This window comes from Aspergillus lucknowensis, assembly GCF_044049455.1.
Source record: "Aspergillus lucknowensis strain CBS 449.75 chromosome Unknown BJX67scaffold_36, whole genome shotgun sequence".
NCBI lineage: Eukaryota > Fungi > Ascomycota > Eurotiomycetes > Eurotiales > Aspergillaceae > Aspergillus > Aspergillus lucknowensis.
In genome coordinates, this window is record NW_027263580.1 from 42,554 (window position 1) to 64,656 (window position 22,103).

The 22,103-nt window shown below is 51.5% G+C and overlaps 7 protein-coding genes across 7 annotated transcripts; 3 read left to right on the forward strand and 4 right to left on the reverse strand.

The window, feature by feature from the left end:
- Positions 1–1,055: 1,055 nt before the first annotated feature.
- BJX67DRAFT_383292 (ATP synthase complex assembly protein ATP12) lies at positions 1,056–2,247 on the reverse strand (the record flags this gene model as incomplete). Its single annotated transcript, XM_071033427.1, has 2 exons — positions 1,056–1,852; positions 1,923–2,247. 2 exons carry the CDS (start codon positions 2,245–2,247, stop codon positions 1,056–1,058), a joined length of 1,122 nt encoding a protein of 373 aa, XP_070883852.1.
- A 564-nt stretch (positions 2,248–2,811) lies between these two features.
- Positions 2,812–5,842, reverse strand: BJX67DRAFT_193587 (glycosyltransferase family 2 protein). The gene is made up of 4 exons (XM_071025377.1): positions 5,126–5,842; positions 4,156–5,025; positions 3,792–4,083; positions 2,812–3,479 (listed from the first exon to the last, which is right to left on the reverse strand). Exons 1-4 carry the CDS (start codon positions 5,161–5,163, stop codon positions 3,312–3,314), a joined length of 1,368 nt encoding a protein of 455 aa, XP_070883853.1. The 5' UTR covers positions 5,164–5,842; the 3' UTR covers positions 2,812–3,311.
- A 6,557-nt stretch (positions 5,843–12,399) lies between these two features.
- On the reverse strand, positions 12,400–13,368 carry BJX67DRAFT_383294 (SSH4 family protein; the record flags this gene model as incomplete). The annotated part of the gene is made up of 1 exon (XM_071033428.1): positions 12,400–13,368. One exon carries the CDS (start codon positions 13,366–13,368, stop codon positions 12,400–12,402), a length of 969 nt encoding a protein of 322 aa, XP_070883854.1.
- Positions 13,369–14,310: 942 nt separating this feature from the next.
- On the forward strand, positions 14,311–17,185 carry BJX67DRAFT_194172 (uncharacterized protein). The gene is made up of 2 exons (XM_071025382.1): positions 14,311–14,510; positions 14,581–17,185. Exons 1-2 carry the CDS (start codon positions 14,409–14,411, stop codon positions 16,939–16,941), a joined length of 2,463 nt encoding a protein of 820 aa, XP_070883855.1. The 5' UTR covers positions 14,311–14,408; the 3' UTR covers positions 16,942–17,185.
- Positions 17,186–17,273: 88 nt separating this feature from the next.
- Positions 17,274–18,851, forward strand: BJX67DRAFT_193199 (putative Ras family GTPase (Rab4b)). The gene is made up of 3 exons (XM_071025375.1): positions 17,274–17,658; positions 17,721–17,755; positions 17,846–18,851. The coding sequence occupies exons 1-3, from the start codon at positions 17,606–17,608 to the stop codon at positions 18,706–18,708; spliced, it is 951 nt and encodes a 316-aa protein (XP_070883856.1). The 5' UTR covers positions 17,274–17,605; the 3' UTR covers positions 18,709–18,851.
- A 193-nt stretch (positions 18,852–19,044) lies between these two features.
- Positions 19,045–20,069, forward strand: BJX67DRAFT_193135 (uncharacterized protein). Its single transcript, XM_071025374.1, has one exon. The coding sequence runs from the start codon at positions 19,381–19,383 to the stop codon at positions 19,897–19,899; it is 519 nt and encodes a 172-aa protein (XP_070883857.1). The 5' UTR covers positions 19,045–19,380; the 3' UTR covers positions 19,900–20,069.
- Positions 20,070–20,970: 901 nt separating this feature from the next.
- Positions 20,971–21,735, reverse strand: BJX67DRAFT_383297 (uncharacterized protein; the record flags this gene model as incomplete). Its single annotated transcript, XM_071033429.1, has 1 exon — positions 20,971–21,735. The coding sequence occupies one exon, from the start codon at positions 21,733–21,735 to the stop codon at positions 20,971–20,973; it is 765 nt and encodes a 254-aa protein (XP_070883858.1).
- Positions 21,736–22,103: the final 368 nt, after the last annotated feature.

The window sequence follows — 22,103 nt, forward strand, 5'->3', positions numbered from 1 at the left end:
GGTTCAAGCCTGTAGGGTCTGATGCACTTTCCGTAGGCATGGCTGGTGGATGTACCTGTTGGCGCGCCCGTCGGAGACTGGAGCTTCGGTTCGTGGAGATGGCGGAGAAGGATAGGCTACTACTATTGTGAATGGGGGACGACGTGGCAGAGTCGGGCGAGCCGTTAATGCCGCGGCCGCCGGTCTCTTCGTGATTGTCTTTCGACTTGTCGCGATGCAAAATTGCCAGTGCCAAGGCACTTCTGGAGCGTTTGTGCCTGCAAAAGGACGGGGGGGTATGTTAGCAATGTCGTCACTCGAATTCCTCTGATTCAACAAGAAACTATCCACATGGGTTGTGGAACTTCTGTCCGCGGCTTGCTATCCACCAAGGCAAACTAGCACAGAGGCGGTTTATTCGGCGTTGCCTACTCGGAAGGCTTTGAATGGTCCTTTCTCGGGGATTGGGAATTATGGCTTCCCAAATTTCAACCCATGGAACCAAAAGAGCTGTCCCGAGCAGGTGGCACTTACCCTTCGGCCTTTTCCGTCATCTCTTCCTCGCACTATATATGCATAAGTAGGATGGATGGAAGTCGACAAAAGACGGGTTCGCTGGAAAGGCAATAAACTTCAAACGGATTATTGCGTAACCAGATGGTTGGGAGATGAAGAGCCAAACTCCCGATGGCTGAGGGTGTTGATCTTCCAGACGCTCGTGGCGCCTTGGCGCCTTGTTCTTCAGCAGAAGGCCTTCGATGCTATGCTATCTAACAACTTCCGAGATTGATGGCGAAAATGTCCATTTAGGCTGCTAAGTCCCTAAGAATAATGCAGTGCTGGCGAATCTTCGTTCAACTTGGTCAGACGGAAAATGCATTCCTCTCAAAAATCAAAGAACTCGAACGAGATTGGAAGGGACTCTGTCGAACTTACACAACATTCGAGGAGTATTTGCTCCATGTATCAAAAGGTCAAAAATAGAAGATTGCAGGTCTGCTATAGCCATGTGCATTTCTCACATCAAGTCTATCTAAAATACAGGCTTCGAAGTCTAGGGATATTGAAAAATCACTCTACCGTGTCTCCCCACTAACCAAAACAATCACGCTTCCAAGCTGTCGCTTCAAATCTTCCTTGTCAACATCATGGGTGTCCTCCACTTCACCCCACATGTCTGTCTGCCACCGGACTTCGAGGCTGGATGCCTCTGCTGCCTCCTCTATTCCGAATTTGTTATGACCCGGCCGTTGCAGATGGCGGAAGTTCTCGCTCCATTCGGCAACCAACCTCACGGCAACCAGTAAGCTCTTGGAGGCAAGTATGCCTCTTTCTAGAGCGGATAGATCATGAGCCTCGAGGCCTCGAACCCACTGCTGGATTATATCCTTCGTTGCCTGAGACTGGGATACAGGAAGGATACTGTCCGAATCCAAGACCGGCACAATATCAATTCCGGGCCATACCTTCGTGCTCAGAAATGCAATAATATCGCTAGCAACCCTCATCTGTGCTTCCCGGAGCGTTTCTCGCTTCTGGCCATTCTCGTCGACATCCTCAGCAGGGAACTCACTCCGCTCTGGGACCCAGCAAAGTAACGTATCCGTCTCTAGATAGCGCATGGCGGTCTTCACTATTTGATCTCGTACCGTCGTTTCGCCCGCGACATCTTCTTGCATTATATCCGCCGCACGCGCAGTAAGAGAAGTCAATGGGATCAGATGGTTCTTCAAAGCTTGCTGGGCGGAATTCATTACATCCCATTCGAGGGCAATCGCATGTGCAAGGTACGGCTTCGTAGACGGTATTGATAGAACGCTCTTTGAGGGCGTTCGAACCGGTCGTGCGTCAAGTAGAACCTGGTAATCCCCTCCTAGAGGCGTAAAGCAGGACGTTAGCCGCGAGATATGCAAGGATAAGTAAATGCATATTGCTAAAGATACCTTGCTTTCTCTGAACGTCAACATTCTTCCAGAAGCGTTTTTTTAGGGCTGTGGGTTTCTTGATCGGACGCCGCTGCGAGGTTCCTCCTCTACCGGTTTCCTCTGGGTCTGTTTGCTGTGGGGGAAGCTCGCCAAACTCTGGGGTCGGTGAGGGGGCCTTGGGTGGAGGTCCATGAGCGGTTATAGGGTGCGCAACAGCCGCTTTATGTGTAGAAGAGTGGAAAGAGCTCGATGCGGGGGTGTTATATCGCACGGCCGTCGATATCGTCTGTTGCGGCCAGCCCCCGGAGGTTCGAAGAAAAGCCGTTCCCACGTTCCGACGCATGCCCGAACAAAGAAAAACATCAGATGACCAAGAAAAGGGCGAAAACGGGAGTCTGCAATGGGTGTACCAAAGCTGCCTCTCAAGGATACCTGAATACCCGAATGCTGGTGTGAGGTGATTGACGACCAGCGGTAGGTCTCCGTTCACTTTCAGCGGTGGCCCTCGGGACGCTCATGGACACTCGCCACAAACGCCACACCATTTCGTCTCCACAGCCAAACCCCAGTGAGGAGCTTCGAACGTCGTACCATACCGCCTCCTCCGGAGTTAGTAAGACGGTCCTTTGATCTAAGTAGATTTGCGCCCATGTCGAGGATGTTTTACGGAAGTCAGAGCTCTATATACTTTGAGGACAATGTGCCATGTATGGAGGCCGGTGCTCCAGGGTGCTAACTCAGCATGCGATACAGCCAGCTTCGAGGTAACTCCTTGCAATATCCACAAATCTATTGGCTGAGCATCCCTTCGGCTTTGAATCAAGCAAGTTAAATTGCAGAAAGGCGTATGTCATCGTGCTTGTCTTCGAACGAGTTGATTGAATATTACTCTCCCAAGCTAGCCAAGCAAGACATATACAAAACAGGCAAAGATATTAAACGAATTCTGATCTCAGAAGGCCACCCAATCGTCGATCTAAAGCTCAGAAATGAAAAATAACGGCGGTACAGGGAGCAATTTCGGTTGAAACGATTCAAAAATCGGGATTGAAGCGACGAGAGCCTGCCCACGCTTTTGTAGTTTACACGAAAAACTTCACAATTTCGAAAGTACAAGAGGCCGAGCAAAAAGGGATTGCACGGCCCTGTTGGCCCGAGTGCGAGCCATGCCAACTGCCGAGGGGGGCGCATAAACAATTCTCGCGAAAAAATAATATCGGTCAAGGTATTCTGGCTCAGGGCGTTACATTCTTTTCAAAAAGTCGTTTTTCTGGATCTCGAAAATAGTGTCGTAAACCGTTTCTTCGTAAAAAATAAGGGGCCACAGAATGATCTCTTGAAATGACAAGCTACTGCGACCATCTATTGCGATGCGATATTTGAAGTGCGCAAGCTCCATCTGCTGGCTTAGGGTATTTCAGCGGAGGTTACGCTGGGCACCAGTCGATGATGGAAATCGCTACCGTTGAGCGTGAATTTGGGATAGTAATGTTTCCTCGAAGAGTCGGTATCCGTTCTTTTTTTCATGCGTTCCTCGTCGAAGTCATCAGCACCCTCTCGGCTGCCCCATGTGGTCTAGAGTGAAAGCGAGCAGTTAGCGACGCTGGAACATGATATGCGCACGGGTTTGTGCTTTAAAATGTATCCAGGGCCAAAACATGTCAAAAGTGAGTGGGGAAATTCGGCGTAATCAGAAGCAATGTAGTATGGTTGGTGAGTATATGGGGGTGGGCAGGTTAGATCAGGTCTGGAGAAGAGCAAGGCCACACTCGCAGTCTAGAAGTACTCCTACCCGAAGTAGCAGTAGTGGTCGGTGCCATTGCAGGCCACACAGCGTGCATAGGGTTGGAAAAAGGACGAAAGTCTAAAATTGGGATTGTCACATACCGCACTGAGGCTCAGGACAGCGTACATCTTAATTCCTCCATGAAAGTAGCCGAAAAGGATAGAGACTGGGAGAAACACCCAATCAACAGGGTAGCGAATGTAATGGCCCAGGAGCTTGATGAATTTGCTGACAAACATCCAGATTGCAAGGAGCGACAAGGCGAGTGCGTGCGAGTATTCATCCCAGGAGACGGTAGCCTTATAGCATAGGAAGACAAGACCCAGATCCCCGAGCAGCGCTGGGGGTGAGAGTGTAGTCATATGGACGGCATACGCACTCCAGGGCTGTCGACTGCATTTGTGGAAGCAGAGAAGTTAGTCGATGGATACTAGTACAAGGGGCAGATGATCAGGACAAACTTACGACCATATATGGCCCTCATCAAACATGCTCGTGAGATTGCTTCTCCAGTTACTTCGAGACCATCTCGCGCATTGTTTCAGGAACTTCGGGTTGTCTTCCAATGTCGTCTGAACTTCTGCTTCGGGGTGGTATTGCATGAACGTCTTCCAGCCGTGCGAGACCATCCAACGGGTGATGAAATTGTCATCATCAGCATTCAGTTGGTATTTCCCAAACCACCACCCTTCGTTCGTGAAGGCATGAGTGAACGCATCATCCTGCAGAATACTAGTCTTATAGGCGACAGTTCTCCCAGACATACAAGGGAGACCTCCGTCAATGTGGGTACAAGCGGCGCAGTCAAAGTTCCTTCGTTCCAGGTAAAGAGCTCCAAGGAAACCCCAGACACGTTGAGACAAGGTAGGAGAAACAGCACGACGGAGTCGTTGACAGGTTACTACGCCTCCATATCGATCGTCTTTCTCAAATGGTGCTAGCATCCAAGTGAGCACCTTCGGCGGCCATATCACATCATCATCTGCAAAGACTATGATTGCCGTCTTAACCTCTGGAATCGCTCTAGTCATTTGGCGACGCTTATTAGGGTGTTTAACAGTGAAAAGGCGAATTCTTGATTTAGCAGCAGGCATGCGGCTCAGCATGTCTTCAGCCTTCTTTTTATTCGCTTCAATCGTAACGAGGAGGAGCTCAGAAGGACGGTTTGAAAGGATGGTTTCAATTGTCCTCTCCAATTCCTCACCACAACCATCCAGGGTAGGAAGGATGACCGTCACATCTTCCGCCGTCAATTTGGGATTTTCGGGAGGTGGTATAGGCTTGAAGGTCCAGAACGAAACCAGATTCACAACAAGACGAATATACCGGTAGAGGCTGTAAGAGGAGATGCGATGAGTTAGTCATGAGACTTTTCATAACGAAGACGAAGAAAATAGTACACATCAGGTTCTGAGGAAAGAGGGAAACCACTGACAAAAGAGCGATAAACGCTCGCATATACGTTATTTGCATTATTAGGTTTTAGAGGAGGATTAACCACGGTTTCCTTTCTCCAAACGAAGAGCTTGCTATGGTCTGTGTTTTATTCTCCTTTTTGTTCAGTCTGACTTCCGAGGTCGAATGCCCTGTTTTCAGCTGCCAAACTTGACGCTCACTGAGCTGCGGAGTGTTGCTCGCAGCACGGAGTAGCAGAGCTACGAGGCGGGTCTCGTCTCTCGGCGCTTTTCTTCCAGTCAATTGCCAACCTCGAAAGGGGATCTTCTCAGTTCTGAGGCAATGAGAGAATGGCCTTTGTCTTTTTGTCTGGAACCACAGACGGGAGCAAAGAAAGAAAAGAATGAAACGACTAAGCGCGAGGGAAGTCAAGTGGAAAAGCAAACGAGTGTCAGGACGAGCAGGATTCCTCATGGGCCTCTGGACGCCTGGAAGGGAACTTGCCTCCGAGCTCACGGAGGGAAAGAAGAGTCTTGAAGAAGGCAAATAATGTCGAGTGAGTCTCTCACAGCAGCATTGGAGATTTTTATTTGCTGCAGAAGATCTTGAGAGCCGGCCTGGCACATGTTCAAGACTGGCACCCAGGCGAACAATCGATCCAATCCCAAAACAAGAAATAAAAAAGGCTGCTCGAGGGCTCCAGTCCCTTTGTCATTTCGAGTGTCATGCAGGTGTATTTTTGCCTCGTGCGTCAGACCCTAGATCTAGATGAAATTGATGGAGGATAGTGCGAGTGGGGGAGGGATTGGCGGCGGTCCATGCAACAGCTACGCAGTGATACAGACTAGCGAGTGGGGAGAGCTGAGTGGAAAGGGTGGATGACGATAGCGCTACTTGCGGCCTGAGAAACGCCGCTCGGTCTTCTGGCAGAAGCTAGGCCGGGAGTTGACTCCCTTGAGTGGGCGAAGACTCGAAGACTCCGAGGTGTTGGCCCGCCTCCTCGCTCAACTCTTCGGCGGGAGTATAACCCTTGTTGACCTTGGAATCCGTTGAACGGCCCCAGACTTTCGTCCTTTTTTTTTTTTTTTTCAATCTTTCCCGATGATAATCCCTCTTCGCAGCGGGATCGAGGTAACCTTGTCGTACTTATGAAGGGCTCCTGTTTCCGTATTCTACGGTTGCTGTGGTACTTTGTGCTGACACCCAGCACCAGATAGGAGTCCTCTCTGTGGCAAAGATCGAAACAAAGCAATGGCTTTCCGGCTTCATATTGTCAAGGCTTCATCTGCGAGTGATACCAATGGACTGACGGGCTGAACTCTCAAGCCAGAAAAAAACATTAAAACAAAGAAGATTCTGTCAAGAGAATCTCGCGGCCGAAAGTCCGTCCACATTGCGTCGTCGAAGAACAGTGGGGTCGGTTCGTCTTGCGAATAATGATCAGCTCTCTGAGCAGGAGAACGAACGTGCGCGAATTTCAAGGTTGTTGCTCAAGCTTAGATTCAAGAGCTGACAATGACTTGTTTCCTATTTTAACTTTGGCGAAGAAAGCTTCTGAGAAACCACTTGCTCCTTTGTTTCCCGAATTATGGAAGGGGAAGAAAGGGGAGAAATAATCCCCATGCATAGAGGTGTTCTTCATGAGAACGGATCGGCCTTTTTTTTGTGTTCAGAGTATGTATGAGGATTCTTTGCATCCCGCCCAGATCCTCGCCTCAAGACGCAAACCCAAAAAAAAAAAAAATTCAGATGTCTGTTTATTTTATTTTCTTTTATTCTTTTTATTATTTATTTATTGATCTGGCACTGCTTGCATAAGGTGACACTGACCCCAGCTTGGTCCGACCTTCCCCTCGACTTGAGTATCTCCGATCGGCATAAGAACACAATTTAATAATTTATCGATGCTGGCATGGCCACCTGGAGTTAGAATAAATCTCCGACGCTTTCACGTGTTCCACCCCTGTCAATATCACCTGTCCAGTGTCCAGTCATTAATTGGTGTTCAGTGTCGAGACCTCATGATTCCATCTTCCCAGTCAGGCCTACTCGGGACGAAAGCGTTCGAGATCACCATCCAACACGGCCCAACGGCTGCTCTTAAAATGGGTCACATGAGCGCGAGGTGGCAATTGAAGACTTTCGAGAGTCAGCATGAGGCCACTTATCGTGTCGTCAGGAGGCTCTGCTCTCCGTGGTGATCAGAGGGTGTGGGAAAAAGAAACCATAGGGCGTGGAATGGAAGCGATTCGCAAATCATGACTCGCCCATGCGTGAGTCCGTCAGGTGCTTGGGCCCCAAGACAAGAGACAAAATCCAGCCAAGGAGTCGCAACACCGATATTCTCCTCCATTCACTGACTGCGCCTTCCAAGGAGTCGTATCGGCAAAAATAAAAGGAACTCTAATCTGCCGCCTGAGCGAAGATTCGCAAATCCAGGCCTCCCAACCAGGCTGGAGGGACACAACCTGGAATAGTCCCCCTTTCTTCATTTTCTCTGATTGACCCAGCCGTTCGCTCTCTCTTGAGCACAAGATCAAATTGGAGAGCGCTGAGCTCTTATTGCCATCCTGAAGGTGGGGAGGCTCCAGTGAGATCACAAACACCACAACCAGCCCCGACCGGAGACCATTCAGCCCTCTCAATTTTGCAATGAAAATGTGATCGCCTGGGATGCCATTTTTGGGTGTGCATCTCCTGGGTGTTGAGGTCCAAGCCCGTATCAGTGGGCAGGTTTCCGATTTCCCAGCCAACCGAAAACGCTCATGCTCGAGGTGATCCTAGTGGCGATCCTCAACCCCGTAGTTTCTTTGAGAAACCACAAACCCCCGCGACTGGGCGGCTTGAGAGGCAAGCAGGGCGCATTGCTGGGGTGGGGATGCTGAGATGGTGTCACGAGTGAACCAAAAGACTAGACCATTCCAAATATTGCCCCAGCTCCGGGGCTGACACAATATGATTGATTGCACTGAAGATCGCTTGGAGCCGAGACTTGGTGCAAACTGTGCCACCATGCCACACAACAACAGTCAGCGACAACATGCTCTTGAGGAAGGCCCGGATTCTGACGCTGAGCCCAAGCCACGAGGTGCGAGGCCAGCAGGAGGTGATTCTGTATCCAGTGTCATGCATACAAAACTAGATAAGAGGATCATTATTGCCACGTTCGTCGCTGCAGCTTGTGACCGGCAACCGAAGAAGCTGCTTTGATAATTGGGAGACGTCCGTCTCGGCTCCGAGCGAGAACTTGGAAGAATTTGGAATTTGCGTGCCCACCGTTGCTGGTGTTCCTGCTTTGAGGACCAAATCTCCTTGTTTCCCCTGCACACCCGAACCGTTCACAAACGCCCAACACCCCAGATGTTTCAGGTTCAGCCACTGTGCCAGGTTCTGACTCTGGAGAAAGAGAATCAGCTTTTTTGAGGAGGATCTGGAGACTGTGCCCTGGAAACGGCAAAGCAAGATCTGGTGCAATCTCATCCTCGCGCTCAGGTTCTCAGATTCGTTCCTCTTGGTCTGGGCCACGCCGCACTCTCGTCGAGATTCAGGCCTGTTTTTCGCTTGGCCCGTCAATGGCCAGATTGACGCCACGGCGATGCTCAATGATTGACTTTCAGTTGTGTTTTGCAGGGAGGCTAAAACCGTCGGCTTTGCGACAACCTTGGAAAGAATCTACTAGCGCCCGAAATAGCAAGGCGTCGCAGCCGTGGACCAGTGGACAGAATCCACACCCAGCAGTCGGCTGGCGCTGGTGGCTGCAGATGATAGTCAACCCCTCCTGCAAGTCACCAGAAACGGCGACGTGCTTCAACGAAGGCGGTTCTCGAGCGTCCATCTGCACCCATGTCCGAGCAGCCTTGCGATCGTGCATCGCGATGATGGTGGTCCACCGATTTACTCCCAGCTTTGGCGAGTCTTTGGAAAAAGTACCATCATGCCCACGATGCTCGGTGGCCTCAAAGAGTTTCCCATGATGTTATCTTTTTGAGGCCTTTCGCAAATGGCGTCTTTCAATGGCGAACCTGTGGAGTCGGAACTCATATTACCTGTCATTGGACAAGAGGCTCAATTCGAAACCAGGTGAAAGGTCGAGAGAGGGCTTCACACTTGTTGATACTTTTTCAACAATGAGAAGGACCGTTACTTCCTTCTTGCTTCGAATGACGAGAAAGTACGTTATCCCAACTCCCGGAGGTGCGACAAGGGTCGACCTCCACCTGAGCCCATTGCCCTCCGGACAGCCGCCGAAGAGATCCAATTCAGGAAGATCACGGACGTAGAAACTGCAGTTCAGTACTCTTGTTCGCCAGTCACAAATCATTCCCGTCTGGGTCTTTCGTCTGTGCATGATTTCTTTCTCACTGCAAAGAGCCAGCACTGCAGATGAAAAATGTGAAGACCTCGGACCTCACCTCTGATTTGCTTGAAATGCTGAGCGAGTGAAACAGACGCGTATCTCTGCTGCACGGACAGCAGACGCCGACCAGACTCCACACGAAAAGCCCGAATGTGGAGCAAACTTTCACAGCAATTACCACTCCACCACCAAATCTCGAGGACAACATACGCGTTCGAGGCAAGAATACGAGTATTATTATTGAGAACACTCGACTCCCTTTTGCGCACGATAAAGGATAAAGAAGCGAGCATTTGCGAAACTTTGGATGCCGAGGCCTGAGGATCAAATTGCTCGCTCTCCTGATGTTAATTCGCTCTGAGTATCCTTGTGCCTGGCTCCACCAGCAACCCATGTTGCGTCCCAAACCCAAATCATTCCTCCCGCTTCTGTTGAGTGTTGACTCGTCCTCATATTATTTTTAAATCGTGAATTATCTCTTTCCTAACATGGTCTGGATCCTTAAACCGGCACGAAGCTTCGTTTGATCCCTGCTCCCCCCGAGCCGAAGGTTCCGTCTGCCTCGAACCATGAGCAAATTCTACGACAGAGAAGGCAGGAACGTTCGAACAGTGCAGGATTGGCGCCCCACGTCCTCTTCCCCATTCCACTCGAGAAAGGTTCCCCAGCAATTTTCCCATTCGCAAGAAGTCGAGAATTTGACACCACTCCTTCGACAGCCAAGATCCGGACAATTAGCCGAGACTAACCATGAGCATCTCGGAGCTTTCTGAGAAGCTGCTTGAACTTCGTCACAGCCCAAGGCTCCCCACAGCTTTGAGCGGCTCATCAAGAAAGGGTCATAATTGGACTCCCCTCCATCGCTTGCACCTCGGGGAAGTTCTGCGATGGCCACCCCTTTTGGAAGCGTCGCAAACGAGGCCGAGAAAAAGTCAGACACCTTCGTCCATTGAGCCTCCGCAGGCCGGCCCAAAGCTCGACTTCAAGATGTCCCTTGAGTCTCTCCTTGAGTCTCTGGAGACGACGTGGCGTTTTCCTTGGTGGTGGACTCAAACGGTGCCGCGAGTTTTTTGGTGGATCCTCTGGCATTGACAGTTTTACCGGAATTGGCTGGTTTGAGAAGCAGTCACTTGGCGTCCGGGAAGCTCGGGAGATGAGAGCAGCTCCACAGGTTTCCACAGTGAGAGCTCGAGTCCTTCAGGGCAAGGCAACTTGAGACATTGCTGCCGCGCCCTCTGGCAGCATGGCTCGCGGAGAGGAAAGTGTTGATTGCCAGCAAATCGGGAGCCACAAAGAACACAGATCAGCGCAAGTCGAAATAAACACGCAGTCTCTGACTCTCTGGCGAATTGCGTCTTCTGGGCGGCTGTTGAGGAATGATTCCCAGACATATCCGTCATCTTGTCAAGGAATGGTTTTTAGCCCTGGAATGTGGTTTATCCGCTCATTGTGGCTTTTCAGACCCTGAGCAAACCGTCTGATGATCCAACCTGCCTGGACGCTTGGCTCAGTTCGCTTGGATTCCCGTTTCACAGGCGAGCGTGGCTTGGTGGTGACGCTGGCTCCTGCAGCGCTTATGGAGCCAATGCAAATTGCAAAGGCCAATCAGTGAGTCCCTCTCCTTTGCATCATCCAATGGAACTCGGAGCAGCTTGGCCTTCTCCTTTGCTTTCTCAAAGCCCTCCAACTTGCTCGTGCAGCGCCGGCCTGAGTCCAAATCAGCGACAGAAGAATCTATCAATGTTGGCTTCCAAAGTTAGCCTTCGCGACTGACTCCGCTCTTGGCCTCCGCCTTCGGCCGTTCCCGGAGATCTCCACAAAAGGACTTCCTTCAAGATGTGACTCTCACACAGATACAGCATCCTGCTTGGGTACCAGTCTGATGGTTGGTCCCCCGCCGGAATACTCTCCTCAGCCCACCATCCCATTGAGATTTTATCGGGTCTCCCCAAAGCGAGAAAAAAACACTCGGTTTACTCGAAAATAAAAGCGCCTGGACTGTTTCCCTGCACCAGATGACGGGCGCGCCAGGTGGGTAGAGGAGCTCCATGGATGGGCAACCGAAATCTTCTCATGACCAGCACTTTGTTCCTCCAGCTCGAATGCAGCAAGCAAGCACATGAGAAACGAACAGGCCTGTGGCTAGAACCTCCTCATACTGCCGCAGCAGAAAGCACGCAGAATTCTCTATGCTCACCAGGATTCTTCACCATCAAGAACCACTCCACCAGTTGACATTCGGTTGCGGCTGGAAGGGACGCTCTTCCTCCCGACATCGAACGCGTCAGTCTCGGATCATTGCCCCAGGGCAGGCCAGATTATCAGACCAGACTATGACGTCAGGACCCCAAGCTTCCGTCAAGGTCTCAGAATAGACGCCCGGTTGCCTCTCTGCATGTCAGTCCCTCCCGTTAGTTCAGGACCCCCGGAACTGTACCTCGTGCTTCCCCCCGGGGCACTAATGTACAGTTTTTTTTTTGGAGGAGAGGATCGTCAGGGAATACCCCGGCTGATCATGTCGTTCGACTTCTGAAACGTCTTACTTCCTGCCAGCCCCTGACAGAACTGCTTGAAAGACCTATAATATAAAAGAAATAGCAGCAGAGAACCCACAGCTCGCCCGTGTTCACCGTCGTAACTCTTGACACTGAGGTATTTAGTTTCATTTGACATAGAGTGTGAAGCAAGGAGATTTGAGGCCCTAATAGACGACCGAGGCCTCATATTCCCAGTTCCGATCATCCTGCCATGGTGTGCTGGCTCGCGTTCAGTTTTGTCTCAGGGTCGGATGGCTTTAGATTCTCGAGCCTCAGTAGGGTGGTGAAGCGTCAAGGTGTATAGACGACGACGGAATTTGGTCTTCTGATGATTCTCCTATGTAGGCTGGTGCCTCTGTATCACTGGATAAAGAGCACTTTGCCGTAAAGCGTATGCTCCACTCGACCTGAAGAATTCTTTCATCTCTCAGGGTGAAATAGCCAACCTTCCGGATGATAGCACACCTCAAAATCAACACCCCCAAACAAGCCCACTGCCGCATACAAATCATAATCACCCTCCAGCCCATAAACACCGCCCGCCTCTTCATCTATCTCCTCATGCAGATCCCATCCACCCGCACGCTGACCATTTCGCGTGAAGAAGACCCCAACATCAAGCTTTTGAGTCCCCCGCGATACTTCCACAGCGTTGAATGTCTCTGGAAGCTGAAACGTCATCCCCAAGCCCACTGTTTCGCCAGTGTGAAACGCACCCGTGAAATCCTTTCCCCCCCAGGAGTCATTCACAAATCGGCATCCATCGTCGGAGAAAATACCGAGGCTCGCTCTCTCCCAGCCCGGCGATCGCCAGGTCGGATACGGCTGTGCCACGAACCCAATCGACAGTCCACTGGCATCCGCGGATGTTGGGCCGGCGCGGAGACCGACTAGTTTGACTTCAAAATAGATGGTCTTTCTTTTCTCGGTGTGGAATGGCGAGTCCGTCGACGCAAAGTAAAGTGGTAAATTTGTCAGTAAGATGCAATCGCCGTTCCTCTCTCTCGTGTACCCCCCCCAACGATCCCCATGCCTCGAAATCCCCCCTCGAAACTCGCTAGGCGGAACAGGACCGATATCGTACCTCTGGACGGAACTGTATACAACGGCAGACGGCCTGGTGGGGTGGTAAAGTGGAAACCTATCGCAGAATTCATGCGCCCGGTCTGCGTCATTGCTCGAGGCATTCCCTGTGGTTGAGACGTAGTTTCCCGTTACTGGAGGTGGGGGGAATGTCGTGGTGTCAGGTACGGCCTCTTGCCAGTTATGGTAGGGAGGGGGGTCTGAGTCGGTGATTCCAGGAGCAGATTGATGCCCAGGCCGTGATGCGTCATTGTAGGCCGGCGGTGGCCCTGGCGGGGGTGCGTAGGCTTTATTGTTGTTAGCCATTGCAATAGTATACAGGGAGGTCCGGTTCGAGATTCGGCGCGGAAGTACGTCGATGTACGTGCCCCTTGACCCTTACGTCTGAGAACGCAGTCCTTTTGAGGAGGGTTGACGTGGAGTTGGGAAATCCGTGAGACTTGAAGTTGGAATTTGAAGTCTTGGACGAGCGTGGCTGTGCGACCACGTCTCCCCTCCTCCGTCCCCAAATCCGCAATAATCTTCCTTCGAAGGAAATATGGAGATGAAGGAGGCTCAACAAAGCGTCCATGAAAATTGAACTTGTTCGCCAGGTACAAAGAAAGATGCAGGCTAACCCAAAGAAGGTAACAATGAGATCAGCCCAAAGTCGATCCGATGAGTCCACTCGTGCCCACGGTTCCTGTGTGGAACCATCAACCGACCATCTCAGGTCTCCATTCAACTCCCTTCACGGTGGTTTGCGCTGTATAGCTCTGATAGATCACCGTCGATAAGCCGACAGATTCAAAACCAACCATCCCTTGTACTCCCATTGCAGTTCACGACTCCTACCCAAAGACCCTAATGGCGTTCGCCGTGAATGCGAGTATATATTTTTAGTGGGCGTCAGTGCAGCTCAGTGAGACACACTTGACTCGCTCAGGCAATCCTGATGTGTTTTCTCTGCGCTGATACGACAGATGCAGATTCCCTCTCCCAAAGATCTTCGTCTTCCGGCTGCAACTCCAAAATTTGGGTCTCACCTTCATGTGACCTGCGCGCCCATGCATTTGAGCTGTACAAAACTCTGTGTTTCGCTCCGATGCTGGCCGTCCTTTCATGCCAGAATCTCTCGGTCATCGGCCAACTTCGACGGTGTTCGATTTGAGTCGCCCCGATAGTATTTATCCCATCTGACGATGGTCGAGGAAGATCCTCTCTCTTGCTTTCTCCATTCACGGCGGCGGAACGTCTACGGATTGTGATTATGAGTGTTAGTTTCGGAGGGTTTCGTTGAGAATTGCGCAACCCGCCGTCATATCGCTGAATATTCGCCGTGGTCATTGTCGTCTCTCCGCTTCAAAATGCCTGCACCCACCGAATCCGGTAGCGAAAATCGAAGGCCTCGCAGGCCTTCCATTACTCAACAATTCCAGCGAATGTTTCATACTGACAAATCGGGCGATGTGAGTGCTAGCAAGGAAACATTATTGGATCTGTGGACAAGGCAAGAACCTTGGTATTAACCTTTCAAAGGCGAGTAAAAGCGGCAGTTATGAAAACTCCTCGAGGACAGGTTTCGCGGCATCAGCTTCCCATCAATCAAGCCACTCAATCCGATCGGTTGTGAGGGACGCCGACTCTCGCGGTTATGTGAAATACGGACAGTCCACATTCAGTTCGAATGAGTACAGTCGCCAATCACGCTCGTCCCTGGCATCAAAAACTACGGGCTTGAACACTTCGGAATCGAGAACGTCTTCCCTTCAGTCTTTCAAGCTGGAATCCCAACAACTAGCGAAGGATGTGCGCCTCTCAGACAGTCCGTTGCATGGGCGCGATGTTAATGTGGCATCCACTGCGAGCCACGTCGTCCAAAAGAAGGATAGACGAGCCACAAAACGCTTGGAGGCAGAGAGGTTGGAGCTTGAGAAGCGGCTTTTCAAACTTGAAGAAGCTGAACGGACAGGAGATATGTCTGTATTAAGAAGAGAGTCCCGCAGACTGACCAAGAAGCAGCCACTGGGAAGCTCAAGTAGGTCATCAAGCGTGAGTGGAGACGAATCGCGATCTCGCCCCGCCTCGCGCCTCTCCTCTATATTCTCGAGCTCCAGGCGACGGTCTCGGTCTCGGTCAAGCTCGACAGATGGAATTGATAGTGTTCAATTTGCTAGACCTGAGTCAACTTCGTCGCATGATTACCCGAACGCTCTTCCAACACTTTCCTCAACCTTGCCAGAGCGCCTAAGCACAGCGATATCCAAGGAGCTCGCTGCGAGGAAGAATGCTTTGCTTGCATCCGCTGAACCGTCAACGCAATCTCTAAAGCTTCCGGGGCCGTCTGTAGAGCCCAATAATATGACCACCGAACAACCGGCCGTTCGAGTACAAAGAAATACGCCGTCTTTGGTAGATCTGACGTTGGATGATGTGGTGCGCAAAGATGCACACATCGAGTGGGAGAACCTGGACGACAAAGATGATCATAAACAGGCGGATTTGGACCGAGCATTATTTACCGCGAGTTTGAATTCCGGAAAAAGAAGAGTAGCAGTTTCGCATATGGAACAGCCTTCAAAGCCAGTGGGTCAGATTAAGTCTCCCAACAGAGTGAACGGAGCTGGTTTCTCTGAGATTTCTACCGAGGCAGAGCATGAGAATACTGGGGGCAGCTCAAAGTCAAGCTCACACGCAGCTCCATTGGGTGGCATGCCGATGAGCATGCTACCAAGACCGACTTTAGATGGTGTTTTACCGAGATCTCCAAAGACTTTTAAATCCTCCCCGCTCGCAGAGTCGCACACGGTCAACGGTGATAATGTGCAGCCCACCCCAAAAAGGGCCACAACTTTACCAACCCTTCGGAGTCTCGACTCAGCAGGATCGGCTCATACCAAACGCTCTTCGAATATGTTGCAGGCGTCAAGCGGTAACACCCCGGATAGGGAGCCGACCCTTGATCCGTTACCCAGGTTCACAGTCAAAATACTGCCGACGGAGACAAGGATACCTCGCAGCTCTTCGAACAAGATCCCGACTTCAAAGCTCAGTCAGTCAGCTTCGTCAGCACTGCTAACTAAGCCGCGCTTCTATAACTCACTAAGCAAAGTGACAGCCGCTCCTCCTGGAGGTGGCCAACCCACTACGATTGCGAGACCATCACCCCTACAACAGCAACGCGAAGTCTCCCCAAGCGTACCTCCGAAGAGCCCAAAGCGAAGTAGTCGCGCTTTGTCGCGGTCTCCAGAGCCAGCAACTGTCCCGGATAATAGGTTGCAGCCAACCAGCAGTCTATCGGCAGGTCCGTCAGAAGAATCTGAGTCAGACTACAACACTGCAGGTGAAGATGCATCAACCATGTCGGTAGTTTCAGTTGAACGTGGCCCATCTGCTTCAGCGAATACATCAGCAGTGGATAGCGCTCCCTCCGTTTCCAAGAAAAACTTTCACGCGACCCTCGACTGTGCTTCTCAGAGATTCAAAACGGAGCCGAGGGAAGAAGTGAACAGGATAAAGACAAGTTTACGGGGGCAACTTGTTGCAAAGCTATTTGTCATCTGCTGCCGTTGCAAGTTCTGGCATGACATTCCATCCGAGATGTATGCGGTTCTGACGAACTCTGATCCTCTGTCAGCTGCTCTAGATCAAGACCTTGCATGGGAACATAATGCTCTCCCTGATATACTCGCTGCGCCATCGACAGGGACGCGTGCCTTGCGCGAACCATCTCCCAAGCGGCTTTCTAAGTCTGACATTCAGCGGGGATTGTTACGCACACGCGCAACGACCGATCGACCACCCGGACCTGTTAGATGCTGCTGGTGTGAGCATCATATGAGCAAACAATGTTGCCAGGGCTGGACAACTATGGTGCAGATGTGCCAGAGGCACCACTGACTGTATCTAGAGCGCATTAGTACATCCAGGATCGATCTTCATGCGATTTTGTTGAAGCGTTTCTGCGAGAAGCGTTCCTGTACCTCGTCCCGGTTTCTTGTAATGCTTTGATAAGGATAGAATTCTAGACAGAGACCGCAAACTGCACGTGGGCGGCCCTTTGGCCTCGGTTCAGCCGTGCAAAGACAAACCAAACTCTGCGCTTCGAGCGCAAATGCGTAGCGTAGTCATCAACCACTGGGAGCGGGGGCTGGACAGGCTACCTTGTGTTGGACGGTCGCATGTCAAGGAAACACTTTTGATATCATGGTGGAGTAAATATTGTACTATCGGACTCGGCGGGTCCACGCTGAGGAGTTTGCCTGAATCAAGCGTGGGAACAACTCACCACCACGCCATCGTTGCCTTCCTGGTTGTCCTCGTCTTTTCTCCTCTGCCCTTCTGGCACTTCCTCCTCTTCTCAACGTTGACTGCCTGTGCCTCGTACGATGGCACGTCAACGAGGGCATTCGAATGCTTCTTCGACCTCCTCTCCTCCAGGAAACCAGGTACGCGATCTGATGCGCTACTTTGAAGCTTCCGACTTCCCTCCCCCTTCCACCCAACGTTCGACTGTCAACCCATTTGGACAATGATCCCTGACATTTAGTAGGAGTTGGAGAGCATGTACGATTATCTGGCCAAGGTTATCCTCCTTGGGCCGAGTGGAGCCGGGAAGTGAGTTGTTCTCCCCACAGTTCTCTGGGCTCCTTGCTGACGGTGCTGTTTCCGCCATGTAGGTCTTGTGTGCTTCATCGGTTTGTGAAAAACGAATGTACGGTGCCGAAGTCTCCCATATGAGCTCTTCAACCCCGAGCTTCCCCGAGCTGGATGACCGGCTCGCTAATACAACGTGCGCCTGTAGGGAGAGTGCTGTCATCACAAACGATCGGAGTTGAGTTCTCCTCAAGGATTGTCAAACTGGGCACTGGCCCCCAACGTACAAGGATAAAACTGCAACTTTGGGATACCGCGGGGACAGAGAGATTTCGATCGGTGTCAAGATCTTACTACAGGGGGGCTGCTGGGGCAATCCTTATCTACGATGTCGCGTCACACGCATCCTTTTCCTCCCTCCCGACCTTTTTAATGGATGCTCGTGCTCTCGCATCTCCAAATCTGACGGTCCTTCTCGCCGGGAACAAGGCAGATCTGACAAATGAGTCTTTCACTAGCGGTGACTACTCCGAAGAAGGATTGCGACCGCCCCCGACTCCGTCCAGCACGTCTAGCAGACAGTCGTCTTTTCCGTATGATTCCGGCGGCGGTTCCTTTCGCTCGACAAGCAATGTGGGAACCGGAACTAGGATGACAGCGACTTATGCCTCGAATGGTCGCGAAGTCGGTATCGAGGAAGCATCAAGCTGGGCTGCCAAATCTAGCATACCAGCTGTCGTGGAAGTTTCTGCCCTCACGGGAGACGGTGTCGAGGAACTGTTTCAACGCCTAGCGCGCATCATACTCACGAAAATTGAGCTGGGAGAAATTGACCCCGATGACCCGCAAAGCGGAATTCAATATGGAGACGGCGGCCTCTATGGTCATGGAACGAGTGATGCTTCAAGTATTAGAAGCCAAATGACACTCGATGACAACGCTGTTCAACTTCATCGCAGGAACCCAAGACGGCGAGGTGGGGGGAACAACTGGAGGAATGGCATGCGAGAATGGGAAGATGTCTTTCGGCTGGGCGGGTCGGATCGCAGGAAAGGGTCAGTGTGCTGCTGATTGCTCTCCTCTACAAACTATCCCTTGCATTTCACATCCGTGCTCGCGCATTGCGCCATCTTTGTGCTCGAGTCTCTGAACCGTTATCTCCGCTGGCCGATGATAACCTTTTCCTCCCGTTCCGCTCTATATATAATGTTTTTCCTATTCATGTGCTTGCAAGCCAGGTTATTTGGTCTGGCCGTTTCCGTCCCGTCATACACCGCACGATACCCGGATTACGTTCGTTAATGATTCCGAATCACTCGCCGACATTTTTCTTTTTTCCGTCACTAGCTTCTCCTTAATGCCATCCATTTCTCGATCACGATCGCGGAAATGGATTATTGGTGACCTGCTCGTACCGCTTGAATGGATACCATGCAAGCTATCCATCAAGTCAAGGCTCGGTCTGGAGACTTTATGGTATTGTAATAACCCAACGGTAATGGCGGGTGCATAAAAGATAGACGGGCAAGAAAGACCTGCGAAAATTGATTCGAATCTATATGCGTATGCTCCCTGCCGTACTATATACCCGAAGAGAAAGGCCAGGGACATAAGACAATGTGAGAGAATGTAAAAACGCAAGAAGGTATATCAGTATGGGGCTAGCTGGCTAGATAACGAGTATCATGCCAATCGCAATCCCCTATCGCCATAATTCATTTCTGGCCATGCCGCCTCTAGAGCATGAAAGCGATAGCAACCAAACCGGCACCCATCATACCGGCACTAGAGAGCTTCGCACCGGGAACGGCGGCGCCGGGGAACGGAGTCTCAGACGGCGGAGGCGCAACGGTTGTGCTTTCGGATCCTGACCCGGTCTCAGATGGACCGGGGATAATGGGGGAGGGGCTCTTGACGATGACGGAGCTGGAGCTGGGCGTGGGAGTCGGCGTAGGCGTGGACGTCGGGGTTGAGATGATTGGGGTGCTTGTCGTGGTGGTCGTGGTCGTGGTCGTGGTCGTGGTCGTGGTCGAGGTCGAGCTGACAAGCTTGACTGTGATGATTGTGGTACGGGTCGAGGTGATGGACTCAATTTCGCCGCCGTTTGCGACGGCCGCGAGGGTCATGGGGGCGAACGCCGCGGTTGCGAGGAGGAGGGTCTTCAGGAGTTGCATTTTGGTGAGATGTTTACAGGCAAAGGAGTGTGTTTGTATCAGGAAGGCGATTGATTGTTTATTGATTGTGGAGAAGGGCCGACTGTGAGTGTATGCGCTGTGGACAAGGAACGAATGAATGGAGCTGGAAAGAGTGACAGCCTTATTGAAAGAGAAGGAATGAAGAGAACAGAGGAGCGACGAAAACAAGGGTGGTTTGCAAAGAGAGACTGGGATTGAAGCACCAGTGAAGGCTCGGAATGAAAAGGGGCGAGCCGGGAAGACCAACACGGTGCGCTGCTGCCGTTGGCTGTGAGTCTGTGACGGCCCATGAGATTTGCACGAGGGGAGAAAGGCCCGGCTAGCTCGCTTCCCTCAGGCCTTCGATTGGCCGAGCATTGGGGCGGTTTCATTACTGTCTCTTCCACCGTCGCGCAACCACTGGCCAAACATCAGAATTCCGGCGCAGACCATGGTTGACACAAAGCCTCTTGAAGAACAAGCTTCATCGGTGTCCAGTGGTTGGGTAGGTGTGCCTGAAAGCCGAAGAGTCCAAAAAAACAAGTTAGCGCCATCCCATTCCCGTCTCTCAATTTAAGGACCCATCGAGCAAGCTGAGCAGAGATAGAACCTTGCAACGAATGTGAAGCTGAACCTTGATCACCACGGTGAAGGAGAGACTCGCGCTCTGCATCAGACATCAGCTCAGGTTCAACAGCGAGTCACGACTCGTCTGTGCCTTTCTCCGACTGTGGTGAGGACTCTCACAGGCGAGCTCCAGAGCAGTGGGGCCTTGAGAGATTGCTGTGGGACTGGCGGCTCCATGACTCGAATTCTGGTGCATGCTGGACAACCCTTGAAAGGAAGCTGTGAGACTTGGGAAGCAATGAGGCGAGTGGAAGTTGAACGGGAGGTAAACCAGCATCTCCTTACTGAGGCTACGATTCGTGTCTACAATATTAAACGCAATCCCAAGCATCGGAGCATATTTCATTACAGCTATTGGATGTCTGACGAGCTATTGCTCGGCAAAGGCCCATAAACTGACACACAGCTCAGCGATATCGTCGCGTCATCAAGTCTCGCCAGGGGTAAAGATAAGGAGACGGTTCGTCGGAATTCGAATTGGGGATCAAGACGGTTCAAGCAAATAACTTCCAGCAGAATACATGTATCGCTATCACAACGCGTAAACTGCACCGGCGGCTACGACAGCCATGACCCAGTACCCGCTGGCGTGCATCAAATCGACAGCAGTGGCTGCGGAATCGTCCGATGCAGCGGCTAGAGTTCCGTTTGGTAACGTTCCGTTGATGGCTATCGTCTGAGTGCCGTTGACATCGGTGACCCTGACAATACTGGTGTTCTTTGGTTGAGTACCATTAAACAGCGATTCGTAGTACGTGCTATTATTGTTATCCTCGCAACCGCACTCCACGTACCGTTCGCACAAGCAAGTAACAGGTATAGATTCGTTCCGCAGGGAAGTGTCGTTCACGTAATTGTAATTGTGGGGGTACGGGTAGACGTATGCTCCATATAGCCAAACTCCTGGAAAGAAGGCGAGAGCTGCTGCGGGTAAGAAAAAGGGTGCAAGTCCTCGGGGTGACCGCGAGCCTGCTCGATAAGGAGTCGTAGATCCTCCACTGTAGAATGCGCCGCCGCGTCCGTACGTTGGGCTGGGCTTTGAGCCTGTTGAGCCTGGGCGACTGCTTCCGCTGCTACCTCCACGTCCACCACCTCCTCCGCCGCTCCCTCCACCTCCACCACGCCCGCCTCCTCCGCCTCCACGGCGTTTCTCCAAATCCCGCTTCTCTAGGTCCGCGGCTTCATGAATTGGAATGAGATCGCCATGGCGGAGAGACAGCTCTGATGTGGGAATATTGAGCGACGTGACGGTGGAAGAAAGGAAAAGCGTAATGGCCGTTGCGAATGCAAACTTCATTGTGTCGTTGCGTAACTGTAGGGGTTAAATATCCGTTCTAAAGGGGCGATGGATCTAACGTCTCTCAGCGTGTTGACGAGAGGGACAAATGAATGCGCACGAGGGCAGAAAAGTGGAAGGACGGGCAATTGATATGGTGCAGTTTAGAGTGAAGGATGGTCTGGGGCGAAAAGGAATGAGATGGGCTGCGGGCAGAGGGGCAATAAAATATGGCTGCAGGTTTCAGGAGACTTTGTCCTGGGTTTGCAGGTTGGGACGCTAAGCTCAGACTGCCCAGGACGCCCAGACGCTCAAGCCTCAAGTTAATATTTGGGAAGCAACAAGAAATGAGCCTGGGTGACTCTTCCAAGGGCAAGTTATCAACACAG